We start from the raw sequence: 27789 nt of genomic DNA, 5'->3' as shown, positions 1-27789 counted from the left end.
GCCCTGGACATCAAAATGATAGTTTAAATCAATACTATTAGACGAACGTTTCCTTAATTATTCTAGCTGCCAAAGTGGAATAACCAGAGAGTAGTTAGCAGTGGTTCACAGTCTAGCTGGAAGGGCATATCGAATGAGGTCTCACAGGAATCAGTTCTGGGTCTGGTTCTGTTCAATATCTTCAACAATGATTTAGATAATGGCATAGAGAGTCATTTATAAAGTTTGTGGACAATAACAGGCTGGGAGGGGTTGCAAGTGTTTTGGAGGACAGGATTAAAATTCAAAATGATCTGGACAAACTGAAGAAAGGATCTGAAGTAAATAGGATGAAATTTAATAAGGACAAATGTAAAGTATTCCATTTAGGAAGGAGCAATCAGCTGTACACATACAAAATGGGAATTCACTGCCTAGGATAGAGTACTGTAGAAAACGATCTGGGGGTCATAGTGGCTCACAAGGTAAATATGAGTCAACAGTGTAATACTGTTGCAAAATACGTTTGTATTAGCAGAAATGTTGTAAGCAAGACATGAGAAGTAATTCTTCTGCTCTTTTCCATGTTGATTAGGCCTCAACTGGGATACTGTATCCAGTTCTGAGTGCTGCGTTTCAGGAAAGATGTGGACAAATTGGAGAAAGTCCAAAGAAAAGCAACAAAAATGGTTAAAGGTTTAGAAAACATGACCTATGATGGAAGATTGAAAAAATTTGGGTTTGTTTTAGTCTGGAGAAGAGAAGACCAAAAGGGAACATGATAACAGTTTTCAAGTACATAAAAGGTTGTTACAAGGAGAAGGGAAAAAAATTGTTCTCCTTAACCTCCAAGGATAGGACAAGAAACAATGGGCTTAAATTGCAGCAATGGCAGTTTAGGTTGGACATTAGGAAAAACTTCCTGGTCAGGGTAGTTAAACACTGCAATAAATTGCCAGGGAGGGTGTGGAATCTTCATCATTGGAGATTTTTAAGAGCAGGTTAGATCAACACCTATCAGGGACGGTCTAGATAGTGCTTGGTCCTGCCATAAGAGCAGGGGGCTGGACTAGATGACCACTCAAGGTCCTTTCCCATTCTACGATTCTGAAGTTTGTGAAAAGGTCCATTACATAAACATTCACATTTGCTTAATAAAAGCCTACAGTAACGAACATGTTAAAATAGATTCTTTCCTTTGATTCATTTGCCTATCCTTTTCCACCCTCTCGTTGTGCAGAGTCTTTCCTCAATACCTGTTTATTTTTGTCTATTACAAGCATCTCCAGAAAATTCAATATAAGATAACACAAAGGCTAATCTACTTACTTCAAATGAGACACCTTTATCATTTCAATTGCTGGTTCATCATTGCCTCGTTCCCCACGAAATGCAACGCTCCTGCCTAGAACACAGAAGTTATATGGGGGAAGGGGGAGAAACAGTGAAGAAAAAACAGTAAGCCCACAGAAATAAAACCACTATAATTGACCTGTCACATCCCCTGCTTCTCTAGTCACATTGTTATTCATCTTTTATTTGCTCTCTAGGCACTAAAACATAAAATAGTCTCTGTTGCCTGAGAGAATACCTTATAACAGTCTCATTTCCAAAGTGGAACTACTGGAATTGATGCATGATTGGCATTACCCAAATCCTGACATCTAGAGTCAGGAGAGTTATTAGGGTTTTGGCTCAAAGACAATATTTCATATATACCTACTCACTCCTCCACGAGGAAACCTTGAATAGATTTCAATTTTCATACCAGAAACATATTCTGACCTATTTCTTTTTTTAAACTCGTTTTGGATATAAGAAATTTACAAGTGTTTCCCAAATGAAGTATTAGCTCATTCTACACTAAGTGAATCACTGCATTCCTGATGGCTTGTACTTGTAACTTTCAAAACTGAAGAGTGATCACTGCTGAATACCAACAACGAAACTCACTGTCTTTTTTCAGTAAAGCTTTATATTACCTATACAATTGTTAAGTGTCATAGACGTAAAGGTGTTTTAAACAAAAGTGGCCCAGGCAATTCACAAGCATCTGAATACTTAAAACATTAGAAGGTATTCCATCACATTACACAAAAATTTCTTTTTCTCCCTCCTTAGTGAAATGTCTTTTCTACTCCTGGGGGAATTCTGCTCCACTGCACAAGCACAGAATTAATGTCCCCCCCACAAATTTTTTTCCTCCCCACAGAGTAATTGATTCTGATAGAGAGGCGATGCTGCAATTACATCTTTCACCCACCAGGGACTGATGTGGTGTCAGAAGAGAGGGCAACTGGCTCACAGGCTGGAGCCACCAGCTGCAGAGAGGGAGGGGGCAGAGGCTGCCTTCCTCACAGCACCCTGCCCACAGGGACACGTGAGGAGGCAAGGAATATGGGGGGATGGACAGAATGGGGCACACGGGACTGCTGGGGGTGTCAGAAGGATTAGTGGGGAACAGACTGGGACAGGGGTACAGGAGCTAGTGGGGTGATAAACACTGAGCCAGGGGCTGAATGGGAGTGGGAGTACAGGAACACATGGAGATGGGGTGACTGGGGGTGGCTGAGTGCAGGGGCAGGGACATGGACACATGGGGACATGTGCAGCTGTGCCTGACTGAATGGGGAGTGGGAGTGCAGGGACATGGAGACAGGGGCAGCTATGCCTGGCTGACAGAGGGTGCAGGGACACATGGGGACATGTGCAGATATGCCTGGCTGAATGGGGAGTGGTGTGCAGAGACACACAGGGACAGGGGCAGATGTGCCTGACTGAATGGGAGAGGCTAGGGTCAGCCAGGGTCTGCATGGGAGAGCTCCCCAACTCCCTAACAATCCTTCCCCTCCACAAAAACCATATTCCATACTTCTTCCACACACACCCAACAACCCTCCAGGTTGACTCCCAGGCTCCTGCCCTGCAATTACTTCCCTCTCTCTCAGCTCCTCCGTTACCCTTGACTCCCCCAAGCCTTTGCACTGCTTCTCAAGGGTACGTGAACTAAGTTTCTGTATTGTAATTTAAATAGTTCTATATTAATATGCATAGTAAGATATCTATTTGTCAAAAAAAAAAAAAATCCTGAATCTTTTTTGCTGCCTGTATTGTTACAGACATATTTGTTGACAGGTATTTTGAAATAAATTACCAAAATAATTGAAATGGGCCTGATTATATTGTGTTATTTTGACAAATAAAATATGCAGAATTTTGCAGAGTTTTAAAATATTGTGCACAGAATTTTGTAATTTGGGAAAGGGGGACTGAATTCCCCCAGGAGTACTTTTCCTATGGCTGCACACCTCCTGCTTAGCTAAAATAGCCCAGCAGGGATGGGGTATGTGAAGTCTGCAGTGAATCATCAGCACAAGAGCAAAAGGTCTGCCTGTGAGAAAAATGAGTCTGTTTTCTTCATAACTGAGAAAATACCTTCAGGTTTTCTTAACATTTATTATTTATAAACCAAAGATATCAAATAATGGAAAATTTAGCAAAAGGAATAGCTGGGCTACATATTTTCAACCCTACATACAGTCTTTTTTTCTAGCGCTAACAGTACTACTGATATCATAGTAAAGTCCATGACAGCTACTCTAGGAAGCTACTAAAGGAATAAAATGGAAAGGGTTAGTTCATTGTCAACATCTACTAAAAATCACAGTTTACTTGGGAACGTAACTGCTTATAGAAAGTATGGGTCTTGTTACATTTTTTTTTAAATGTTGCTGTTACTACCTAGGAATTTCTGTAGAATAGAGTTTAGTGGACACCAAATTTATGTTAGCTGTAATGTCACAAATATGCTTTCCATATCTTGTCTCCTTACTGCTCATTTGGTTTTATAAGAAATTTTTAAAAAAAATATGCAATAGCAAAGTTTGATGAAATGAAATTTTGTGCAATGCCTTGGAAGTGCTTATAAAAGTGCTTTTATATCATTTTAAAATCATTGTGTGCTACACAAAGTAATTCAGAATTATTCGTGTGTTATAAGACTCAGGGTCTTCAATCAGCAATTAAATGATTCTAGGTTAATTTTAAAATAATTTAAAATTAGTGAGGTGCTACCCATTCTTAGGATCTCTTTAATCTTCCTAATTCATTTTTTCTGTATTGTGCAAATATTGAGTTCAAACATCTGAATTCCAAGTGTTTGAGAGACTGACACCAAGGCCAAAGTGCTTTCAACCGACAATTTACTAACAAGCTGCATTTTTTAAACTGTCTCAACTCTCCACAACTTATTCTTAAAATATCTATTACATATATGCATCGAGTTTATTTTCAAAAGGTATTTTTTAAATAAATCTTACATAAAAACCAAGAATGAACATTGATTTCAGTAGAATATCAGCTAATAATGTAGCATCATGCATGTATTGCAAACTAGATTTTAGCTTTAAAGTACAGCTATACCATAAAACATGACATTTTGTGGTATCTTGTTTCCCAGTAACTTCTATATCAAACATGCTCAATTTGTAAGTAAGGAGTTAATGGGGGAGGGACCGTCAATGGACTGCCGGGATGTTCACAGTGTCCATGGGAGGGGTGGATGCAAGAGCCTATGCATGGTTGGAGTGGCTGCCTTCCCCACTCCCAGCTCCACTGTCTTCCCGCTAGCTGGTGGCTCTTGTGGGCCACCCCTCACCTATTTAAAGCCTTTTGTGCCTGTTAATGATCATGATAATTGCTGGTACCCCCAATGGCCTGAATGGATAAGGTAAAAGGGACCAACTCCCAGAGTTATAGGAGATTCAGGATTTTTCTGGTTGCCCTTTTGCCTATGGGAAAAAGGAGAGAAATGAGACTTTGCAGATGGAGGCCCTCTCTTGGTAACCTCTACTGCCCCACACATGGCTGGAGGGGGTGGGGATTCAGAAGTGAGCTGGGTCCTAGGGTTGGGCCTAGGCTGGTCTACCCTGAGTTATTGGTTATATGGTAGGAGCCCTGTAACCCTCCACTGGACCCAGTTAAATGCCTGATATGTGAAAGCAGCAGATGGGGGTGCATAACACTTCTCCCAGTGTTAAATAAATAAAGTTGTGACCTGCTGCTTAAAGTCTATTCCATGTGTCTGTTGTTCATGTGCCTGTACGTCCTGATCAAAGAACCATTTCTTGTTTATAAACCAACAGCTCGATAAACTTAGAGTGGGATCTGAAAGTTGAGTTCTGCTCTTTGAAATAAGGTCACAGGCTCTTCAGGCCAAATTCTGCCCTCAGTGGCCTGGCGTGTAGTGGAATAATTATTCAGTTGCTGACAACATGTATGAATAAAGACTTCAGCACCATTTCAGCTGCACATGGCATAACTACTAGTTTAGACAAACCACTTTCAGCACCATTTCAGAAATCTGTGGATAAAATACATCTGGAGACAGTCTTACCATAGCTACACGAGAACTGTTGCTGAACGTGTTTTGTCTTGGCCTTCACATGGAGTCAATTAAGTAGAATGCAGCTGAAACGGTGTTGACTCTGTTGCTAACAAGTGGTAATTCTTCTAGGCTGGACCAAGCCAGAGATATTTGTACAAACCTCTTACCTTCAGTAAGTTTGCACAGATCTGACAGCTATACCCCTGTGGTTGCATAAGGAATAATAGAATCAACTCAGTTCCTCTCAGTTTTGTTATATCTACCATGACTACAGGATAAAGCATAATTTATTTTTGTCACTAAAATAAACAAATATGAATCTAGATATGCTACAACAAGCAGTTCTGTCACAGTCACTTTCCAAAGCGTAATTTATACAGATGCCTCAGGAGACACTAACCTGTTGGAAGATCAACCAGCTGCAGTTCATTCCTTACCAATCCCAAATTGTTGGGCGTGGATGTGGCGAAGGAAAGAAAACCAGTCAAGCTTGTCCACTCAATGCCCCTGCCATCAGAACAGAATACATTGAGCATATTAGCAGAAATTTTTGAGTCTTGAAGATGTTCTAGATTAGTGCAGAAGAATTACTCTACAACTTATTATACAATTTGAAACAAATACATAGCTAATTTTCTATATTTTACAGGATCATTTTCTTTATTTAAACAAAATGTAAAAAGCAGGATATATGTGCATTTACATGTATGATAACTACATCTTTCATATTTTTATCAAATGATATTAATGCAAGAACTTTGTTTTCAGACTGTATTAGACACTTTTCCTGACAGTCTCTTGACAGGTCAAGAAGAAGTTTTGATTGATGAACAGTGGGAATTTTTTGCCAAAAATCTCAGGGGCAGACATAACCTAAAGGGGGTAGAACACGTTCACCACACTGTAGATGCAGGCCATAAATGTAGCCCTCATGAAGTCCAAAGGTTTGAGCTAAGTGTCTTCTGTTCTGTCTGCCACACAAAGTTGTGTGGGTAAACTGATCAGTCCTGAGCAACCAGATGCACATGCATGCTTCTAAACAGCCAGGAATTAGTAGGGGTGATAATGAGGAGACGCATACCCTTTCTATCAACATCAAGAAGAGGGAAAGAGGAGGGAGGAGAGAGTGAATGACCAAACAGATTTGAAAAGTGCCCTCATACTATATGTGAGTGAGGACCTGACATTATACAACAATGAAACTCCAGTCTCATATAAACATGTAACATTTTATGTTTGTATATCAGCAGTAAGTATATAATAGGGAATATCCTGAAATGGCTGGGAGATCAATTAGGAGGCCCAAAAAATCTTTGTCGTTGTTAGATTCTATTCTGATTTAATTGTATTATTTCTGCAAAGTTGTTATACATTATAGAAACATCACAAAGTAATTCTAATTCATTATTATTCCCAGAAACCATTTTCAGTCCTCTTTAAAAGAACAGAAGCATGTTCTAGATTTTTAGTCATCAGATCAGACTTAGTCAAATAAGGATTAGTTATACTGCTGTTCCCTTTGATGCCATTTGACCATCTGTCCATCTTAATAATGATCTATTGCATCCCATGACATCCAGATTAACTAAGAATTTGCTTCCCATTATAAATGCTTGCACTGCTGAAGCAATATAATTATTTATTATTGTCATATGCATAAATTAAACAATCTGGAAGAAACTAATAATTCATTTCACTAATTAAGATAACTGTTCTAGTTTTAATACAGCAAATCAGTAACGACTTCTCTTTTGATGGAATATTTCCTTTCTACAAAACTTTGTGATAAAACTACTATCCATTTGTCTGATGCAATTAAGAGTTACACTAAGCTGGTTTTATAGACTAAATCTATTCGTTAAAATGTAAGGTTCATGGATTTTATATACATAGCACTTTTTCGCAGCTACTTTACCATTAAAGTCTATAGCTCTGATCAATGCTCACTTTTCAGGGAAATGAAAATTCTGATTACCTGAGTTACAAGTTCAAACAGTTTTTAAATCCTTAGGTGGATAAGAAGCTAAATCTAGTTAGGGAAGGAATCCAATCTTTACAATAGACTCACTGAAGAAAGCACAGAAAATTAACTATCATAAAAAAAAAAAAGAAAAAAAAAAGACTAATGTGATTTTTCAACCCAAAATTTGTATTCTTTCCACACACTTAGGTTTTAATGAAAAAGTACTTTAGTTGTATTTAAAAAACAGAACAGTTTATGCATTTAAGGAATATATGAATCTCTGCAATGGAAACAAAATATTTTATTTGAGGAAGGTTAATAAAGAGAAGTTGAAATGGTGCTGAACTTGATATATCCAAGACACTTTCAGTTGAACTGCGTCCAGCACCTTGTATGCAGATAAGGAGTCTTCCTGCCTTTTTCCACAGGTTTTTGACAGTCATGAGAGACAATGGGCACAATGTTTTTGTTTTTTTTTTAAATGGGCATCTACAATTAAGTTTTATCATCAATTTTGCATCAGAAAATTAAAGCTTTTTATCAATTTTATCTTTATATCATTTCAAAAGTAATTCTTCACTAACATTCAACATTTATGAGTTCAGAGTTAGTATTGTTACCTAGCATAATAAAATGTTAATGCAGTAACTCAAATTTATTGTAGTATATCATATATTACATTTAAATGAGTCCTTGGAAAGCATGGCTGTTTTCTAAATTTAAATTTGGCGCTTGAAACTAATATATAATATGCCAATACTGGCCATACGGAGCATTATTATCCAACACAAAACTAGCAGTTCAACATTGGCCAATGGCAGCTCAGCAAGATATTTCTAGAAATCCATGGACAAGCTGTTGGAAATTATTAAGATGTCCCATTAGAAATATATAACTTTCATAATTGAGACAGAATTCTCCCTTCTGAAAGGTATCAAATACCTGAATAGAATACTAGTTAGACTTCAATGCCATCAGGAACCAGGGAAGAATACGGTATGTTTCTGTGCACCACTGCTTGTCAATTGTCATGCAATGTAAGTTGGGAGGTGCGGGGAGAAGTAAAATACCATACTTAAGGAGCCACAGTTTCTCAAATGGTGAGTAGACCATCACTACAAAAGTTGTTTGACCAAACTGATACAAGTTGCCTTCCAGTTTATTCTCTAATCCAACAACACTAAAAACTCAATATGCAATAGTATTATGTTTCTTCATATCTGAGGGAGCCTTTTTGCTACGCCTGACTGTAGAAGGTTTCCACAGGCTGCAAGTCTTCACATTTCTTTCTTATGGCATGCTCACATAATAATAAACTCAGAAAATAGTTTCCCTCATAGCAAACAAAACGTTTACAGCTTCAGCACAGAAAACCTTCATTGCCGGTATGATTTTTGTGCTACATGGCAAGGAGCACAGTATTATGGGCAAGTCCCTGACAGGTAGATAGATATGAATTTAAACTCACATGAATTCTTAAAGTACACCAGAATGAGTCATGAAACAGAGCACATTTTGAAAAACTGGAGATGATTTCAGTACAGCTTTAAAAACACTCTTCAGTAAGAGCTAAGAATCGATACTCAAGGCCACTAAAACTTTTTTTCATTATTTAGGTCCTCAGGACTTCCTCACACAGTTTGCAGAGTCACTGCAGATGCAAATATCCTAATGTTTTGGGCATATTTCTGTAAAACTTTCTGAAGCAGAAATTGCAGTTGGACCAGCACTGCAGGATTCAACCGCAAGGCCCGTCATGATTTCATGCATCTGTTAACCGTGCATTTTGCCTACAAAAGTCCAAGAACCACTTTTGCCAGATCTCCATGTATAAGGCATTTATTTCATCTATTGCATCAATAGTGTGCTCAAAATCTCCATGATAGATCTCAGGTAAGTACATTTGTCTCAGTATAAGAAAGTTTTCTGGCAGTTGGTGCACATTTGTGAAATAGCTCCCCAAAGGGGTCAATCAGCCTAAATTATACTACTCTCAAACCATGGCTCTAGTGAATTCATATCCTCACTATCAATCTTTTCACTTGAGTGAGAACTAAGAGACAGTAGCAGTAAGAGAAATCTGGAATGGATCAGTTTCATTAAACCATGGAGTCCAAATGGCAGTCAAGACCTCAATGCATTAGTAATATAAATAATAAATAATTGTTCAGTATAGATCCATTTAATTACATACCTTGAATAAAATAAGTTCAGCTAGAAGTCTTTCCCTCCAAAAAATATAATTTTGCAAAAAACTTAAAACTCAAAGTTGTTTACATGCATACCTTCTACATATAAGAACACTTCTGTTCTCCAGAGAATTTCACCATTATTATTTGAATTGCAGTAGCACCTAGAGACCAGAGTTGGTAATCAGACCCCTATTGTGTTAGCACCGTACAGATGTAAAAGAAAGACCCTTATTCCCCGAGTTCCGACTTTAATTCAGCTATTATTCTAGAGGGCATTGTGAGCACTTAGCTGCAAGCTAATATGCTATCTATTACAAGTGGAAATACCCTTAAACGCATGAGATGTCTTTCACTCAATTGTGTATTTTCAGTTAAAATAAAAAATCAGAAACATTAGCCTATATTTTAGAAATGAAGAGTTCATACTGAAAGGAAAATTTGCTGTATTCCCAGGATTTAAATTAACTGCAATGGTTACTGTGCAATATCCTACATTGTTTAATCATTCCCTTGAATTTGTTAGAATTGGATAGGAAACATCTCCTAGATTATTAAGAATTAAATCAAGAAATTAAAGCTAGTCTCTTATAGCTCTGCTGATGCAATTAATGATGCCTACCACCATTAAGTAAAATTTATGATCGTTTCAATTCAGTTCAAAACCATACTGAGCAAAAAGCAGTCAACAAAAAAAGATTTCATTAACAAACTTCTAAAATGGGTACAAGAGGTTTGCAGAGTTAAAAACCCTCAACGGTTTTCTTTTAAGTCTGCATAAAATTAAAACAATTTAAAGCAAAATAAAATACGCACTGATATAATATATAAAAAATAATTCTAAAAAGAGTGTATAATTCCCTTTCCATCCATTCCATATCTTCAATACCCCAACGTGGATTTGTGGTTTCTTTATCATTTACGTTAATGCATGAACGCATTATGCATTATTATTATTATGCATATTATATTATGCATTTAATAATTATAATGCATAAACGCATACGCTTCCAATAAGGAGTCTCTCATTATGTTGTTTACCTTATAAATAAGATGAAAGGTATGTTGGGAAGATGTAATATTAATCAGACCTATGTCTGAATCTTTTATAACTATAACAGAAGCACTTCCAGTTTTCTGAAGCTTCTAGTAACCCTTTTAAGAATATATTTGTAGTTCCACATTTTATTGAAGTGTCATTCATATAAATACAGCTAATGTTCAAGTGGTAGAATAAAAAATTTCACATTAGATTAATTGAATTTTTTTTCTATTTATGACAAAAGCACTAAAGATTAAGAAAGCCCCAGCACTATCATCAATTATTAATGAAAGAAAAGTTTAAAATAACATTTTTGAAAGTTATGCTTTCAACATGCATACATAATTGTATAATACATTGGTTTAGCTTTAATGAGATAAGCCTTAAGTGTTTTTTAAAAACAATATCTGTGGTATGTTAGCAATGGTTTTTAATACAATCATATTAATGAAATATAAAAAAGCAGAATTCAGTAACCTCTTGAGTTGCATAAGAGAATATAAAATGAGAATAATTTCGAAACCAATTAGTAGGAAAAGAAGGAAAATCAAATGAAGGTTAAAACAGATATAATGTCCTTGCAATGTCTATTAATCGCACTACAAGTTCATTTATGTGGTTTTGGTGGAAGAACCAAAGCAGGGTTATTGAATAGCAGCTATTCATTCTGTTACTCATATTTGTCTTAATGTGTATAATGGAGGGGTCAATCCTGATTAGCACCTCTGGACACTACTGTAATCTAAATCAGAAGTTTTCAACCTAGGGTCCACAGACCCCTGGGGGTCCACAGACTATGTCTAAAGGGTAGGTGAAAGGTTGTTAGCATAGAACAGTGGTTTTCAACCTGGGGTCCACAGACTATCTAAGGTTTCCATCAACCAGGGGTCTGCACTTCCATTCAAAAATTTTTAGGGCTCCTCAAATGAAAAAAGGTTGAAAACCACTGATTTAAATCACCAATAATAATAATAGTAAATACTTTATTCCCTCCACTAGTATGGATTCTGAATGCGATATTCAGAAACATCTCTCTGAATGACAAGGAAAAAAACATTACTCTTCTTCATGTACCATATATTTATATGGCATTATATATCTATATCTGTAAATAAATGAGGTCTGCTCTTTAGATATTTTAAATAAGGAGCATACATAAATCTAAATATTACATGCATTGTGTCTTAAAAATATTTTAATATCAACTACTTTTAATTCAGTTTGTATTAAAATTCTATCAGCAGCAGTTTCAGCTTTATATGAATGAAAAAACAAACAAAATAGACCTTAACAAATGGAGTGGAATTAGTTCAATGAGAATAGGAGCATGAATAGTAAGAGTCATATAAATCAGACATTGTAATAAAGTTTCTCAAGTTTGAAAGAATTCTCTGTACTCCAATGTTCTAGAGAAAATGTAAACAGCTAATGCTCACCCTAGATCAACAGGCACATTAGTTACCAATTCAAATATTTATAGTTCAATGCAATTTCCAATCTAATTTTCAAAATGAGATATTGGTTTTGCAGAGCTAAGACACTAGGGCAGAAAATTCAACGGTAATTTTCTTGCTGTCAAAATGCCTGCATTCTTGTGGAATACTAAATACTATAATTCTCATCTCTCCGAAGGATTGGCAAGAATTAAAAACAAACTCACTTGACTTCGCAGGAATGGATGCTTAACTCCTTGTGTAAAAGTCCACTGGTAAGATTATACACTAAGACTGAGCCATTGCTTGTACCTATAAAAAGTCATTTGTATTTTATAAAAAAAATACATGCAGAACAGCTTTTGAAGTAATTTTTTTAAATGAAAACACAAGAGTCACAGCTACTCCAAATGATTTAATCTGTGAATAATTCACTCTTCCAGCATGAAGTGGGCATTTTGATTTCTAATGGTCTAAAGTTTAAATCTTCCTTCAAAGATTCAGTTTATACCAAGAAACACTCATATACTTGTTAGGACTTCCAACTTTTAGAATTTGCTGAAGATTTGGGAACAAAGGTTTTGTTTTTGTTTTAAATAAAGCATTTTCACTAGATACCAAACTATTTAGTTTTATTTTTATTACACAAGTAGAGATACTGAATCATATGCAAAGATAAATTAGCTTCCTCAATAATCCAGAAGGAGCAACATGGCAAATTTTCATAAATCAATATTTACAATTCTGCTTACTCTTCTTTGAAAGAAACCTTTCTGTTTTAAACTACAAACCAATAAACGTATTGATAGCTGCTAGCTTAAAGCAATTAGATTAAAAAACTTCTGGGATAATGAAGTTTATAATTTTTTACTTTCTACTAGGTGTAGTGGATAGATGCAGTGGGTTTTTTCTTAATAGTAAGCCCAATAGAAATATTGCACTTTTTTCCTTTAACAGAGTTGCTATGGGCATAAATATAGAAATGACAGTCTAAAGAACAAGATGAAAGAGACTAGTGCTTAAGGAACACATTCTTGGTGCACAGCAAACATTAACCTACAGTGCTGTAATGCATTTTATAGCTAGCTACATACTGGTTTCTTAATCTTCATATTTCAACTCTTGTAACAAACACAAAGGCAACAGCCATAGTGGAAGAATTTGTGATATTTGTTAGTAAACGATTTCATCTTGTACACACGATTTCACGAAAAAAATATTTCCATTAATGATAACAGAAATTTACTGCTAGGAAAAGAAAACTCAGTTTGATTTCAGGATCTTTATAATGTATATTTTTGACATGTGATACTGACAATTTGTGTTTTAATGGTGATAAAACTTCAACTTTTTTTAATCTCAAAGTCTACTGTCATTAAATAATTATTGTATGACCGTCAGTCAATACAATTGCAAGTAATAAAACAGGATGTTTTAGGAGGAGGATTTATAAATTCCCAGAATGAAATCCTGTGTAAGAAAGCCAGAATGGTACAAATAGCCCCAAAACGCCTGGTTATGGCCACAGGCAGATTCCTTGGCACTGACATTGTGGTAGACAACCATAAACTGCCTTCTGAGAGTTCCTTTGCAATCCCTGGTAAAGATAGTAGAACAGGGACGTTGGGGGCTGGGCTGCAGCATGCTGTGCTGCAGAGATTCCAGGCAGTGCTAAAGCCCAGAGGGCAGCCTGGGGAGACTGCTGTAATTTAGCCAGGACCCAAGGGCTTTCCAAATGATGCTGGGAGTCACTTCAGCCCCAGGGGAAGCTGAGAATCAGAGTCCCGACTTGCACACGTTACTGTGTATCTCAGGCCCCAATCCTGCAACTGGCTCCACGCAGGCAGATGCCTGAGCCTGCCTGGAATCCCAGTTAAGTCACTGGGACTATGCATTGGCACAGGAGTCTTGCCAATATGGAGCCAATTGCAGGATCAGGGCCAAAATGGGGACTATTCCTCATTTGAAAGATCAGGCCCTTGGTGCTAATCACAGCAGTATCTGATCAGAACTAGGTATGACAAGGAAAAATGGATTCAGTGGGCCTAATCGCATGGTTAAAATTAAGCATGTACTTACTCACTCAGTTTAATCAGGGCCTTCAGGCATATACTAAGCTCATTAATTCATTTTGGGCAAGTGGCATACAGAAGTGAATATGGAGGAGGGTTTGGAATGAGGAGCAATCACTGCCTTACAGAACAGGTTTTGGGAAAGTGTTCCGTGAATAGAGGGCACTAGGAAGACAGAAATACCACCAAAATACCTGCATCCAAGCAGGTAACACTATTGACACAAGACAGCCAAACCCCTTACATTTTACAAGCTGTACCACACATGCCCAAAGCTGCTGGCAACAAAACTCTTCAAAAGATATATCTCATGAAAGTTATTAAAAGGGCCACTGTTTTGGACTGGATTCACAGTTTTCAAAAATACTGTGATTATCCCTGGTTTTGTACAACCTTCACACATTAGCATAAAACATCAAGTACAACATTCAGAGTACTTACCAACAGCTAAGAGAGGCTGATACTGTTTTATGTTTTTTGTGGTCAGAGGTGGACACATACGGATAGCAAATGGAGGCAAAGGTAGTCCTGAAAGAAGCCCCGTCAGCAGGAATTTGAGGTGAACTTCTTGAAAGAAGACATTTTTTAACTGTTCTTCACCAGCTATTGCACCTTGTCCTGCTTTATATTTTAAAAAATGAAACTTCTGTAAGTATTTATTACATTTTACTCTGACAGTAGATACATTTACCAATTGTAAGACCTTATAAATAAGGCAATTACCAATAACCAATAAATGCATGCAGTAATTACATATTTAAAGAGGCATTCACTATTGTTGAAATAGGTACAGGAACAACTATCTTCAGGAGACTTACATTTCAGTCGATATCTTCAGTCTCAAACCCTCCCCTCCTCCTGCCCCCATTTTTAGCTTTAGGAATACAAATATTTAAATTTTGTAGATTCTGATTTATTTCCATAACTCCAAAGAGGCTCTTTTTTGTCTTTTACAGGTGTCTTGCAAGTGATTAGTCCATTTGGAGGGAAAAAGAAGGGACAATTCTGGAAAGTTACTACAGTATATACTCCACTGGTAGACATTAAGTGCACTTGCACAGCACTTCTATTAAAGACAGAAGAAAAATAGAGTCTGATTATCTGTTGTCCTGTTTTGCACAGCTATTTATACCAATGCAAAGTAGCTGTAAGAAAGTTACCAAATCAGAATGGCACTGGTATAAATGACTACACAATTTGCAGGTAATGGAGAACCAGATTCTAAGTGTCCATCCTTAATGCTCCAAATCATATCAAGTTATCGAAGTTTTTCAAACAGTAGACCACTGAGGGTGAAAATTCATTCAATTACAGTGTATGTTGGAATGGATAAGCACAGGTCACACCACACAGTCAGGGTATCTCTGCACTGGATTTGGATAGACTAATGCAGAAAAGACTCTTACTCAGACCCAGTGAACCCATATTCTCACACAGGTGGCTCAGAAGAGCTGTAACCATTATTCCCTTAAAAGATGAATTCTGGTGCACATAATTATATTTAGGAAGGTTCCCTTGCTACTGAAATGTTTATTTTCCCCAACGTTACATTTTTAAGAGGAACACATGTAAGGTATATTGTCTTCATATTTTTAAACTACCAAGGAAAATGATTGTTTCTGGTTCCATTAAATGTAACATTTTTCTTTAGAATTCAGCTAAGTTCCAGACAAAGATCTTCACCATAAAAACCATAGAAATATTAATCAAATATTTTCTTTAAAAAACAGAAATGCTGTTTAGTTTTTCAGCATTACAACTCAAATTGCATCTAGTTTCAATATTTACATACAATCCATAAACCATAATATTTTCTTTTTAGTTTTAAAAGTCTAGTTCTAAAATTATTATTTGTAATTCTTACCTATCATGTTATCCAATGAAAGATCTGGAAGTTTATTTTGGAATGCTCCTACAGGAATTCCACAGAAAGAGATTGGTGAATACAAAGGTGATGCACTTGAATTGCTGACAAGGAAGAAAAAATAAGTTGTGAAAGCAAAATGGAATGGCTGTTTGCTTGATGCACTCAGTTCTGTTTTTTCCTGAACTGTTCTTTCAAGATGTCACTTAATGCCCCTGCTACTTATTATCTGAAATATTATTTGGTGAGTTTCCATATACAATCTCACTAATATCAAGCAATTATCCGGAGACACATGCTAACTTAAAGCAATTCTCATTTCCTATACACATTTTCTAATTAATCCTCTGCTTCGCACTGAGACAAGTTACCCCAATGTAGATCTTGTTCTGAACTGACATCGAAAATTTTATATATGCAAATTTTCATTTACTATTGCTATTTTAACACTAAGTTAATGAATGCAGTGGCCATGGCCCTCATATCTAGAAAAAGTATTAGTATACAGTTTAGAACAATGTAGCAACATTCATTTTAAAACAGTGGTTCTCAACCAGGGGTACACATATCCCTGGGGGTACACAGAGGTCTTCCAGGGGATACATCAACTCATCTAGATATTTCCCTAATTTTACAACAGGCTACATAAAAAGCATCTGTGAAGTCAGTACAAACTAAAATTTCATACAGACAATGACTTGTTTAAACAGCTCTATATATTATACACTGCAATGTAAGAACAATATTTATATTCCAATTGATTTATTTTATAATTATATGGTAAAAATGAGAAAGTAAGCAATTTTCAGTACTAATGTGCTCTGACACTTTTGTATTTTTATGTCTGATTTTGTAAGCAAGTAGTTCTTAAGTGAGTGAAACTTGGGGGTAAGCAAGACAAATCAGACTCCTGAAAGAGGTATAGTAGGCTGGAAAGGTTGAGAGCCACTGTTTTAGAACATGATTACACCAGAACATTCTCTGTTCCAACCCTCTTTTAACTGACTCAGTACTCAAACTCCTTATAGCAATGAACCAAATTCAGCAAAGCTAATGAATAGGGGTGTAAAATCCACCCTCCTTGAGCCATCTAAGGACTTGTCTATGCAAACATTTAGTTTGCCGCAAGCTGAAGTGTGCATCTACCCTACAATAGCCTGCTGCACATTATGTCTCCTTGTGGATCCTACTGACATGCACTAACACTTGGTTAGTGTGCTTTGATCTATTTTAAAATGGGAGTAAATGAAACCATGCTAAGCAAGTGTTAGTGCACATCAGCAGTGTCCACACAGAGACTTAGTTTGCAGCAGGGTAGGTAGATTCACATCCCAGCTTGTCATGAACTAAATGTTTGTACAGACAAGCCCTAAACTTGTGCCATGGGGGTAATTTAAAAAAAAAAAAAGAAGTGTAGGACAGATTCTAATCTTTTCATGGCACTCATGGAGATGTATCACAAAAACATCTGATGCTGCATTTGGGCACACCAACACAACAGAAAACATTCTGAGATGCAGGCTTGCTTGCCACTTAATGATTAGAACCTGACTTTGTATCTAAGCATACAGGAGTGTGCAGAGAATTTTCAGCTGTAATATAAATTAGAATGAATTTTTTTTTGTTTACTGCCATAAAAATCAAATATCCATTTAAAACTTGTCTATATTCCATAATAAATCAAAGGCTTACTGAAGAAAAATGTTTCTTAATATGTAGTATATTCAGAGCACAATAAAAAAGTCAATTTTACACAGGATTCTTACAAATAATAAAATTACTTTAACTATTTCTGTTTTTGTGTGTATATGCAACACCCCATTTATCATTTAAGCATCCTGCTGTGAAGGATAGGATCACACTGTGTGTCAAATCCATGAGAAATCAGCAGCAAATCTTTCCTTTAAGGGGACATGGGGCTAGTCATAACTGTGTCATAATTAATTAGTTGCTTCCAACCTACAGAGGTGGGACTAAGGATGGTCAGGTGACAGGTTAACAAACACCTGGGCCTTATAAAAGGATTGAAAGCAAAATCAGTCTGGAGGGAAAACTTGAGAGCTGTTAGAGAGTGAGACTCTGAGATCAGGGGAGTTGCTCCAGCTAGGCAGGGCTGGAAGTAGCCTGCTAACGCAGTGAGTACCCTGACCAGATCAGGGGTGTTTGGGGCTGTGTCCAACTTGAGGCTGGAGAGAAGTCTTTTGTGTTTATTTTTAATTTTTAATTAATAAACCAGACCTAAGGAAGGCTGTTATTACTGGACTTGTGAAAGCCTCTTTTTTGAGTTTAATGAGGAACCAAGAGGGGAAACTATGGTGAGGAGTGCTTGTAGGGCTGCCCTAAGGCCACAAGGGGGCACCTGGGAAGAGGACGATCACTGACACCTACTAAAAAGTGTTCTAATTTCCAGAGTAGTTTGTCAGTCTCCTCTTCATTCAATCAAAACACACAGGTCTTTTCTTCAGGAAAATGGTTTTGTCGGAAGAAAGCTGAATGACAATGCTCAGGGTAGGAAGGGGGGAGAAAAGCTGAAGGAAAATTTTCCTTTAAAAAAATGTTAGGTTGGTCTCTATTGTATTTTTGGATTCCTTCCCATTTGCAAGACAATTGTTTTTTTAAAAAGGAGCAGGGAGGAGGGAATAATATCCCTTCCCCCATAACACAAATTAAATCTAAATCCCTTTAATTAATGACAACTATTTTCATCCTCCTACTGCATATAAATTTGCATGTGATAAGCATGACTCACACTATTACATTTATGATATCACATAATGTGATTATTTAAGAGCTTCATGTAAACACAATTAAACACTGATACAATGGAAACATAGTAAAATTACCTGTTACGCAAATTTCTGCCAGAAATAGTAGACTTCAGTTCCCATATCATTACCCTGCCATCACTGACTATGAGAGCAGCAGAGTTCTCATTCACTGGGCAGCACACCATACTGAATGGGCGAACTGTCTTTGTCACCCTGATTGCATCAGACTGACTTCGTAAGTCATAAATCAGCTCCTGAACTGAATCTGGATCTGTAATATCAATGTACCAAGTATCAGATACATAACATACAGACCCAAAAACTGGATACATACTTGGAGGGTATTATGGTTAAGTGGGAAGAACAATTTACTTTTTTGTTAAGTTCATAAAATGTTTATGGGAAAAAAGGTTTTATGAAAGATACACATTCACTTTTAACATATATACTGGGTGATCTTAAGTTCAACTGTGGGTATCCATCTACCCTGAAAATGGGTAATTCCATTAGAATTTTTCAAACGTTCAAATGACTTCTTTATTTCTAAAACTTCTCTTCAAAGTAAGTGAAAGAAAGGGGCCTCTAGATTAGTAAACAGGTAGTGAAATAAAATCTCCAAAATATGCAAACTTAAAAGCCAATTTGACTTGGGACACCCTCTTCTCTGCCTAATCTAAAATACATTTTAGACATGCCTGTAAAATTGGAATAAGGTAACGTGATGCCAATAATAGCGCACTAAATATACACAAAATGCAAAAGCCTATAAAAAGACCTTATCAGAAAACACCATTTATTCCCAGTGGATGTTAAAATTTACAGGGTTATGCTTGTATATATCTATAGTTTATGTTCTTTATTCCCTTTTTAATTTAATTAAAACATTTAATTGAGTAATATTCTGTTAAACAACCAATGATAGTAACTTAGAACTGGAATGACTATATTAGCTGACCCCAATTTACATTAAATTGTAACAAACTTCAGAGCAAATTGCTTCAAAAACTTGTGTGTATATATAATAATGAATTTAGAAACATATGTAGCTTTTGTTTTGTCCAAAGACAATACAGAACAAATTAAATCCATTTAGTGGGACTCTCCTAGCAGATTTGATTGTTAAGCTGATTCATAATTAAAAAAGATTATTTATTTAGCAAATTAAAGGATTTTCAGGATATTCATGCTCTTATCTTGCATTAAAAGACAAGGGAGTTCAAAAAAAGGCAAATACAATAGATTGTAAGACCCAGGTTTGAATGTTATGCAGAAAAAGTGTTTGTATTTGAAAAAATAATTAATTAAAATTTAGGCCAAAGGAGCTGACTCTGATATCATATTCAGTTCTGATCATTTGTTGACAACAAACTTACCTGGTTCCTCATTTGGTGAACCAGTTATACTAATGTTAGATCTGCGAACTCTTAAAGTTATACAACCATTTTCATGTAGGCAAAACAAACTGTCACGCTGAAAGCATGGAATTACCTATATAAACAGATGTCAAAATGCATTGAATTAACACAAGATTACATAGTGTGCAATTTATGTTAATATGCATTAGAAATTGCATGCTCATTTATAGTCAAGGAGTCGCTAAAGAACATACCACTAAGAAACTACTTAGATTAATCTGTCTAGTTATATTACCTGTAAAAAAGCCAATGCACTGTAATGGAGATTTGAAACCCTGTACAAAAAGCCCAGAAACTCATTTAAACAAACTGAATGACAGTTTTCAGTTAAAAAAAAAATATTTGCATATCACATATTAACAATGAAATTTTCAGCAAAGGTTTTCCTTTAAACAATGCTATAAAATTATTAAGCATATGATCTTTACTTTTAGAGCTATTTGAATAGTTAAAAATTATAAAAACATTTGTAATAAAGCCTCAGTTCCTTGTAATTCAGGATTACATATTATTCACAAGTAGTTAGACAACTGATGGCTATTCACAGAAATGTCTGCAATTCCCAAGAATTCCATGAGTTTAAGCACCAGGAACTATTTATCTGAATGGAGTAATTGGAATGTGTTTTAATATAAATTTAGCAACTGAAAATAAGGAGTCAGTGCCATGTGATGAATCAGCTCTCCATGGACGACAGTTTGAGACCCTCTCTTTTATAGCATTATCCATATCTTTGGAAGTAAACAGGGAAAATCAACTGATGGTTCAAATGATATTGGTGAAAATCAATTGATGGTTCAAATGATATTGGTGAAAGTCAGTTTTTGAGACTTTTTCTTTTGGGGAAGGGAGGGGAGAAGGCAGGGCATTCTTTCCACATGTACACACACAATTGCACTAACATTTGCTGTAGCTGTGATACTTTGCTATACTTCTTCTCTAGTCACATGAATTCATGATTCCATAAGAACAAACAGGCCTTGATAAGACCATAGACTTGATCTAGCTACCTAATCAAGCAAAGCCAGATGCTCAGAAAAGTGCATATCATCTTCTGTGTAAAAAGCTAAACAACCAGAAAATGAAATTTCCTTTCTCCACAGGATTGTTTCCACACTGGTAGCTTATATACCACCACAAAAAGGGATGGATTTGCAGCAGGCCTCAGTGAGCTTAATTAAACAATGCCTGCTGCATCAGGGGCCAGCTTTTTCCATGTCTGGTTTATTTCTTTTCACTGTCTGCTACTCACCAAAAGAAATTGCCAGTGGGTGAGGAACTTGTGGCTGCCACATTGCTTCTAATGGCCAAGCACTTCTCCCACTCCTGTCCAACTAGCCTCCCCACCCTTCAACAGGAAGCATTTCTCAGAAATTTCATTCAAAAATGGAACTTGCAAATATTTTCACAGACATGAGCTTAGAATGAACATAATTCAGGGTTTTCAATCTTTTCATTTTTCCCCCTTCCACACATAAACTTTAAACTATATGGAAAATGGAACTATCATGTTGAATGATTAGCCCCTGCTGTATGAATATCTCAATAGCATGTCAGTATTTCAAATGGAATCATAATCAGATAAACTAAAACACTAAGGATTCACAAAAAATAGGGAAGATGAATGTGGATTGTTTATGAAAGGAAGCTAGTTTCCCTTGCCTAAAGCTACTGATTTAAACCCTGCTCCAAGTTACACTGGTGTAAGTGAGAACAAAACTTGACCATTACAACTGAGATGCTATAACCATGATTTTTCATAATAATTTTGTTTATATTATTTCTAATGCAATCAGTTTCCACACTTACCTCCAGCAACCACGCTACATCATAACAAAAAAAATTTTTTTTAATCAGAGCATGCAAGAGAATGAAGCACAGACACGACGATGGATTTAAATTGGCAGACTGCAACTTTATTAATTTTAATGGGGAGAGGTACCTCAGTTGTGAAGACATGGTCTCCCTTCCTTCCTAAGGCTACATTCATCTCCCAGCTCTCTTATTCATGTTTACAGTTGGGAGTTGGTTTCTTTGAGCCCCTTACCTGCACTGGCCATAGGTTGTGATGAATTTACCAACTCCACTTATTAAACTTATATTTTTAAAATCCCTTTCCTTACTCCTTATTAACCTCTGACCAGGTCTCCAGGATATGGTGAGAAAGTAAAATCCCACAGAAACTACATGAATATTCCCCAAAGGGAAAAATTTCTTCTTGATTCCAAAACTGGTGATCTGGGCAGACACACAGAATCTTGGAAATGCAATTCAAACCGTACCTCCATTTTTCAACGGGGACAGCACAGCAGTAATCGCACTAAAATGGCTGATGCATGCCAGTGAAGCTTTATATACAGCAAAGAGATTGGGCGGGGGGGAGGGAGACCAGAGAGGAAAGGAGCACAGGAGAGCCAATCATCTCCCCCTTTCAAGGGCCAATGGCTGGCAGAAGAGGCAGGGACACCTCTTCTCTATCACTTGCAATGGGGGGGAGGGGAATGGAAGGCTGTGGAGTACTCAAGCCTACTCCACCCACTCTATCCCTGCCAGTCCGATCAACAACTGCCCTTGCTGAGATGGAAGGGGAAATTTTGTAAATATCATACCATGGTTTGAACAAACCATTCTACGTGTCATGGGATCCTAGTTCTAAATTCAAGGTACAGTTTCCTGTATATCCAAGGTTATAACTGAGGAATCAGAATTGTCACACAGTTAAACATTTTCTTTCCACAGGTATAAAAACAGCCTTTCCTCCTAACAAATAATAAAATAATTCACATGCATACAGAGTGCTACACAGTACACATTCTATGGCTACTCATAGTATTTCTCAGATATTAGAGCACATTAAGAACCTCTAAATTAAACCTTTAAACCTCACACTGTAAATTAAGTTTTTAATGGGTTTTAAAGACTACAAATTCCAGCCTAGACATCTCTCTTTTTGACAGTCATACAGCAAACAGCACTTTAGAAAGTTTCATATATTTGATATTTATAAAAATCAATACATCTTTGTAAATAGAAGTCAGTAAGTACTGGTATTAATTGCAAAGAATATTAAATGAAATAAGCTTAGGCAGAAGCAAAGTGGATTTGTTACCTGTAGAAAAGGTATGCCTGTTCTTTCAATAGCTATTACGCCTACTGTCTGGTTCACTTCAAGGTCAAGAATCAAAATTTCTCTGGGATAGAGTAATAACATGTAGTTTCTTTTGGAAGGTAGATATGACAACTGAAGACAGTCATTCAGTGTTACGGATTCAGCACTGAAATACACCAAATACACATCTATTGAGCAGTTTTTACCTAATTCAGTAAGTAAGAGCAGTTTTCAAACTCATAATAAAATTAACAGTTGCATAGTAATACTTTGCACGCAGCCACACAGGCCTGCTCACTTTAAAGCTAAAATAGTTATAGATATTTCACTTGATCCATCACAATTCAAAATACACCTCTGGAAATTAAACTCAAACTGCATAGCCTTGGAAAATGAATAACTTTATGATGCTAGAGAAACAAATGTAATGTAATGGTTTCACATTCCAAGTGAAAGGCAGTCCAGCTGTGAAGTGTTAGCAGTTGAAGCATCTATTGGTATTCATGGGAAATCAGCCTTACTCATGATGCTCATTGCAATTTGCATAGCACTGTGCATAATTTTTTATTCTGTAATTACTAAAACTAGCCTCACTGCCAAATCCAAATAGTATGTTAAAGTTAAGAGAAAGAAGTTGAGAGTTCACAAAAATCATTTCAGCATCTTGCTGACTACAACACTAGTAACAGTCATATGCAATGTATCTAAACAAGAGAGGGAGAGGGGTTGTGTAATAAAGGCATTCTTTAAACTGACATTCTTTAGAGTATACATTTAATCAAATAATTAGTCTGTAAGTCTGTCATAGAAGGGCATCTGTATCATATGTAAACTCTTGATACTATTGAAAGATCTAAGCAATTTAGCATCTATCTCCAGCTCACCTCTTTTTGCTCTCCCTTTCTTACTTGTTTTGTCCAACCCACACAATTAACTCCCAGTTCCAGGGCAACTAAAACAAATCCAAACCAATCACTGGTGTTTCACTTGCTTTTTTTTTTTTCTCTCTCATTCCCTTTGTCTATTAACAATGTTTTGAGAGGAGTAGGTGGGAAGGTAACTAGCAATATGTGAAGTTTAAAAATGCAGTCAGAAGAACATAGAAAAAAATTCCACCTTTGTTAATTTATTGTTACTATATCTCTGTGTGTATATCTATAGATAAATAGATATAGATACACACACGTTGCAGCAGCACAGTCATTCTCCCTATTTTTTTCAAATCAAGTATTCTATCTGATGCAGCAGAAGCACATCATGATAAAATATAAAAAGACAATATCACATGCTTTAACTTCAAGTATAAAGATCACAGTTACTTAAATGATTACAAAATGAGATGCCATCAAGTCTTTTGTTCTATCTGCAATTTAAACACCTTATTAAAATGAAATCCAAATTTTAAATTTGCACTAAAATTTGGCGTTAAGCACTGATTGATAATATAGTCTGATTAGTTTGTTCACACAATCACTGGCAGATTGGAAGATATATTTAATATGTAAAAAAGTACAAAAAGAAAAAAAATCACAACATATAAAAATGGAAGTTAGCTGATTTCTAGAAAAACTTAAAATGCAACAATTTTAGCTTTAAAAAATTTAAAATACTGAAATTTAACTTACAAGTTTAATTTCTGATTTTATTTATGTTGGTGCATTAAAAATAATCTATCATTAATTGCTAGGTGAAGGATAAAAAGAATTATATTAATTTTGTGTTTAAGAGTCTCTCTTTACTGCTGCTATTATTTAGGATTTTCCTCTACTACTTACCCACCGCAACCCATAGTTCATGAGAAATATGTCAGGCCCTTTTCAGCCTTTTCCAAAAAAGGGGGGCTTTGTTTGAAAATGGTCAGACTTGGATTTAATAAAAGTAGATGTCTGACATTAGATTCTTCACATTTCATAATCACACGGCCAGATGCCCTTTAGTTTCACTGCTACAGTGGAGAAGATTAGAGATGCGAGGACACAGAGCAGAAAAAATAATTCTGCAATTTCCCTTTATTTCCCTGTCCCCCAAAGTTTTTTTTTAATCAAATACGATATAATAAATCAATCCAACAAGAATTTAAAGGATTTATAATATGAAATACATATATATATCAAGATAAGAAATTCCATGAAGACAGGAGAAACATTTGCAACTTACCTTGGTTTTTCATTAGTGATTAAAATTTTGACTTTATCAAGGGCCTTTTTGGCCCCTGTAGCAGCAACCAGCTTGTTATGAGAAGGACTAGAATGTGGACTGGAGATGTAAACTTTTTTCCCAGAGCTGGCAGGGGCTTTGGAAGCAGAGAAGTCTGAGATAAACACTATGCCCTCACTGGTGAGCACTGTACCAAGAAAAACATTTTTTTTATTATAGCAAAATATGATGTACAATTATATTATGGTGTTTTATTTTTAATGTAGCTTTTGCATGGAGAAATGGTAATAGTTTTAATGATATTGAACTAACTAGAAAATTCATAATTCTAGCTAACAGGAATCATCTAGTGAAAGACCAGCAGATGGTCCATTACAATTCATTAGAGGCTACAAAACTCAGTTTTTTCAAAATTAAGTCTGTATATTACAAAATACTGTAGAGATTATTGGCAGAAAATTCTTGTTTGTCCTTTCACATTACTTCAGTACACTGATTTCCAATAATCAACTATTCCTCATTAAGTTTTACAATGCAAAAGGAAAGCAGGGTTACCCACAAGAATAAGTCCCCATTGCCATTCTTAAGCATCATTATTCTCTCAGAACCTCTAATTATAACATGTACATAAGTGCATTATCCAACTCCGCCTTAACTATGGAGCCATGATCGACATCTGCATATTTTTATATTATATATGTATACATATTATACACCTAAAAGCTCCTTGCTTCAGTTTGATTTGCAGGGAGGGAAGCAAGAAAAATATAGAAACTGTACCCAACCTCATAAGGGAGAAAAAAGTACTGACGAATCTAAATTTAGGAATGGAAATGGTGACTTCATTATTCTTCTTTTGCTATTTCAGCTAAACTGTGCACAAATCTATATTTCATCTCCTTTTATATCTTGGCTGCTTTTGACACTGTTGATCAGATGCTCTCATTCTTAATTCTTTCCAACTCTCCATTGATTCCTGGTTTCCTCCTTCTTCTCTGGTCATTCCTTCAGCAGCTCTTTCAGTGGGCCTTCCTTCCCCTCTCACTTCTTTTAGTGGGGGTCCCACAAGGCTTGACCTTGGATCACTCCTGCTGTCCCTCGTCAGCCTTTTTTGAAGTAATGCAATTACTGCTTAAAGCAATTTTTTCATGTTTTTTTTGGAAATTCAGAGACAACGCTGGACCCTTCATCTCACTTCACCAACAAAGGCAGTCATGATACAGTTTCCCTTTCTCATACACAGTTATGTTGCTTATGTATGGAATGACCTCCCAGTTTGCCAAGTCGCTACCCACATAATAAAATCTTCTTTCAACTCACTTCCGCAATGCTTATGAGTTAATAAGTAATGATACTTGACAAACATCCTTGTTGTTATCCCCTCAGAATTTCACAGTGCATCCTGTCTTCTAAATGACGGATACAGAGATTCTAAACTTCTGGGGGCAGGGACTCTACCTGTATTTTATACTATAAAAGCACACTATCAGCACTAAACAAACACATAATAAAAATGAGAAATTCCTTTTGTATAACAAACTTACAAGTTAAATGTGAAGGATCAAAGGGGTCAAATGAAAAAGAAAGGATGTTTTCTGCATAACTCTTCTTCCAAAGTTTAGTGCCCGTATCTGCATTCCACAGTACAATATAGTTTGGTGGATGAACTGCAAGTAATAAATCTCGAGAAGCATCTTGATTCCACAGCCATTGCATGTCTATCAAAAGAAAGAAGCAACAAGTAGTCAAGCTTTAAATTAGTATTAAAAATATGCATTTCATTTTAAACCTACTCTGCTTCTAAAATACTTGGCCTTAACTAGGCTGAAAAAGTGACTTCTTAAGAACACCACGCTAATATTTCATGATTTCAAAAAAATCCCTTTTATTGCCTGAAGTTTTTCCAACAACTGGCAAGTGCTTGTGCTGCAAAACACAAATAAAAAAACATGGATAAAAAGTTAATCAAATCTTAAAAATAACTCCACCTGTTTCACACCTTAAACAGAAAAAGAATGGATAACTGTGTTTACAAACACAGCAGTGTAAAGCAGTATGATGTTCTAAAATTGTAATTTAAGTATCAATTTAAGGTGGAGAAAGGAATGAGAAAATATTTTAATTTTGTCCCTCATTAACTTTTCTTCCATTCATCAGAACAATAGGGATAATTATTTTCTTGGGTGAGAAGATACAAGCTATGCACTATTGAGAGTCGATGCATAGCACCAATCTACCAATCAGAAAATAGCTTTAAGCAACATATAAAAAGCCACACTAATCGTTCAGTGAGTCAGTATCATCGTATTAGAAAAAACTTGTAACACTAAAGAAAAAAACAAAACTAATTAAATTAACTGAAGCCAAAAAAATGAGAAAGCTTTGCTGTATTTTATCCACTTTATTTTATGC

The 27789-nt window shown here is 36.0% G+C and overlaps 1 protein-coding gene across 3 annotated transcripts in view; it reads right to left on the bottom strand.

Annotated features, from left to right (window-relative positions):
* WDR11 (WD repeat domain 11) overlaps positions 1 to 27789 on the bottom strand; it is a 70109-nt gene that overhangs the window by 30180 nt on the left and 12140 nt on the right. For 2 of the 3 annotated variants that reach the window (XR_010922189.1, XM_067561335.1), the window contains exons 4-13: positions 26922 to 27095; positions 25378 to 25564; positions 23221 to 23386; positions 20070 to 20184; positions 18772 to 18967; positions 15929 to 16032; positions 14506 to 14685; positions 12220 to 12304; positions 5766 to 5872; positions 1309 to 1384 (exon numbers count right to left, since the gene is read on the bottom strand). Coding sequence is in view for 2 of the 3 variants with exons in the window: in XM_067561335.1 (XP_067417436.1) it covers positions 1309 to 1384; positions 5766 to 5872; positions 12220 to 12304; positions 14506 to 14685; positions 15929 to 16032; positions 18772 to 18967; positions 20070 to 20184; positions 23221 to 23386; positions 25378 to 25564; positions 26922 to 27095 (1390 nt within the window). In the remaining variant the exon portion in view is untranslated. The remainder of the gene's footprint in view (positions 1 to 1308; positions 1385 to 5765; positions 5873 to 12219; positions 12305 to 14505; positions 14686 to 15928; positions 16033 to 18771; positions 18968 to 20069; positions 20185 to 23220; positions 23387 to 25377; positions 25565 to 26921; positions 27096 to 27789) is intronic. The other variant, XM_067561337.1, reaches the window with a different exon arrangement.

The sequence above is a fragment of the Emydura macquarii genome, unplaced genomic scaffold (assembly GCF_026122565.2).
Source record: "Emydura macquarii macquarii isolate MOO-44397 ecotype Brisbane River unplaced genomic scaffold, CSIRO-AGI_Emac_v2 contig_2372, whole genome shotgun sequence".
NCBI lineage: Eukaryota > Metazoa > Chordata > Testudines > Chelidae > Emydura > Emydura macquarii.
This window is presented reverse-complemented; position numbering and strand designations above follow the sequence as displayed.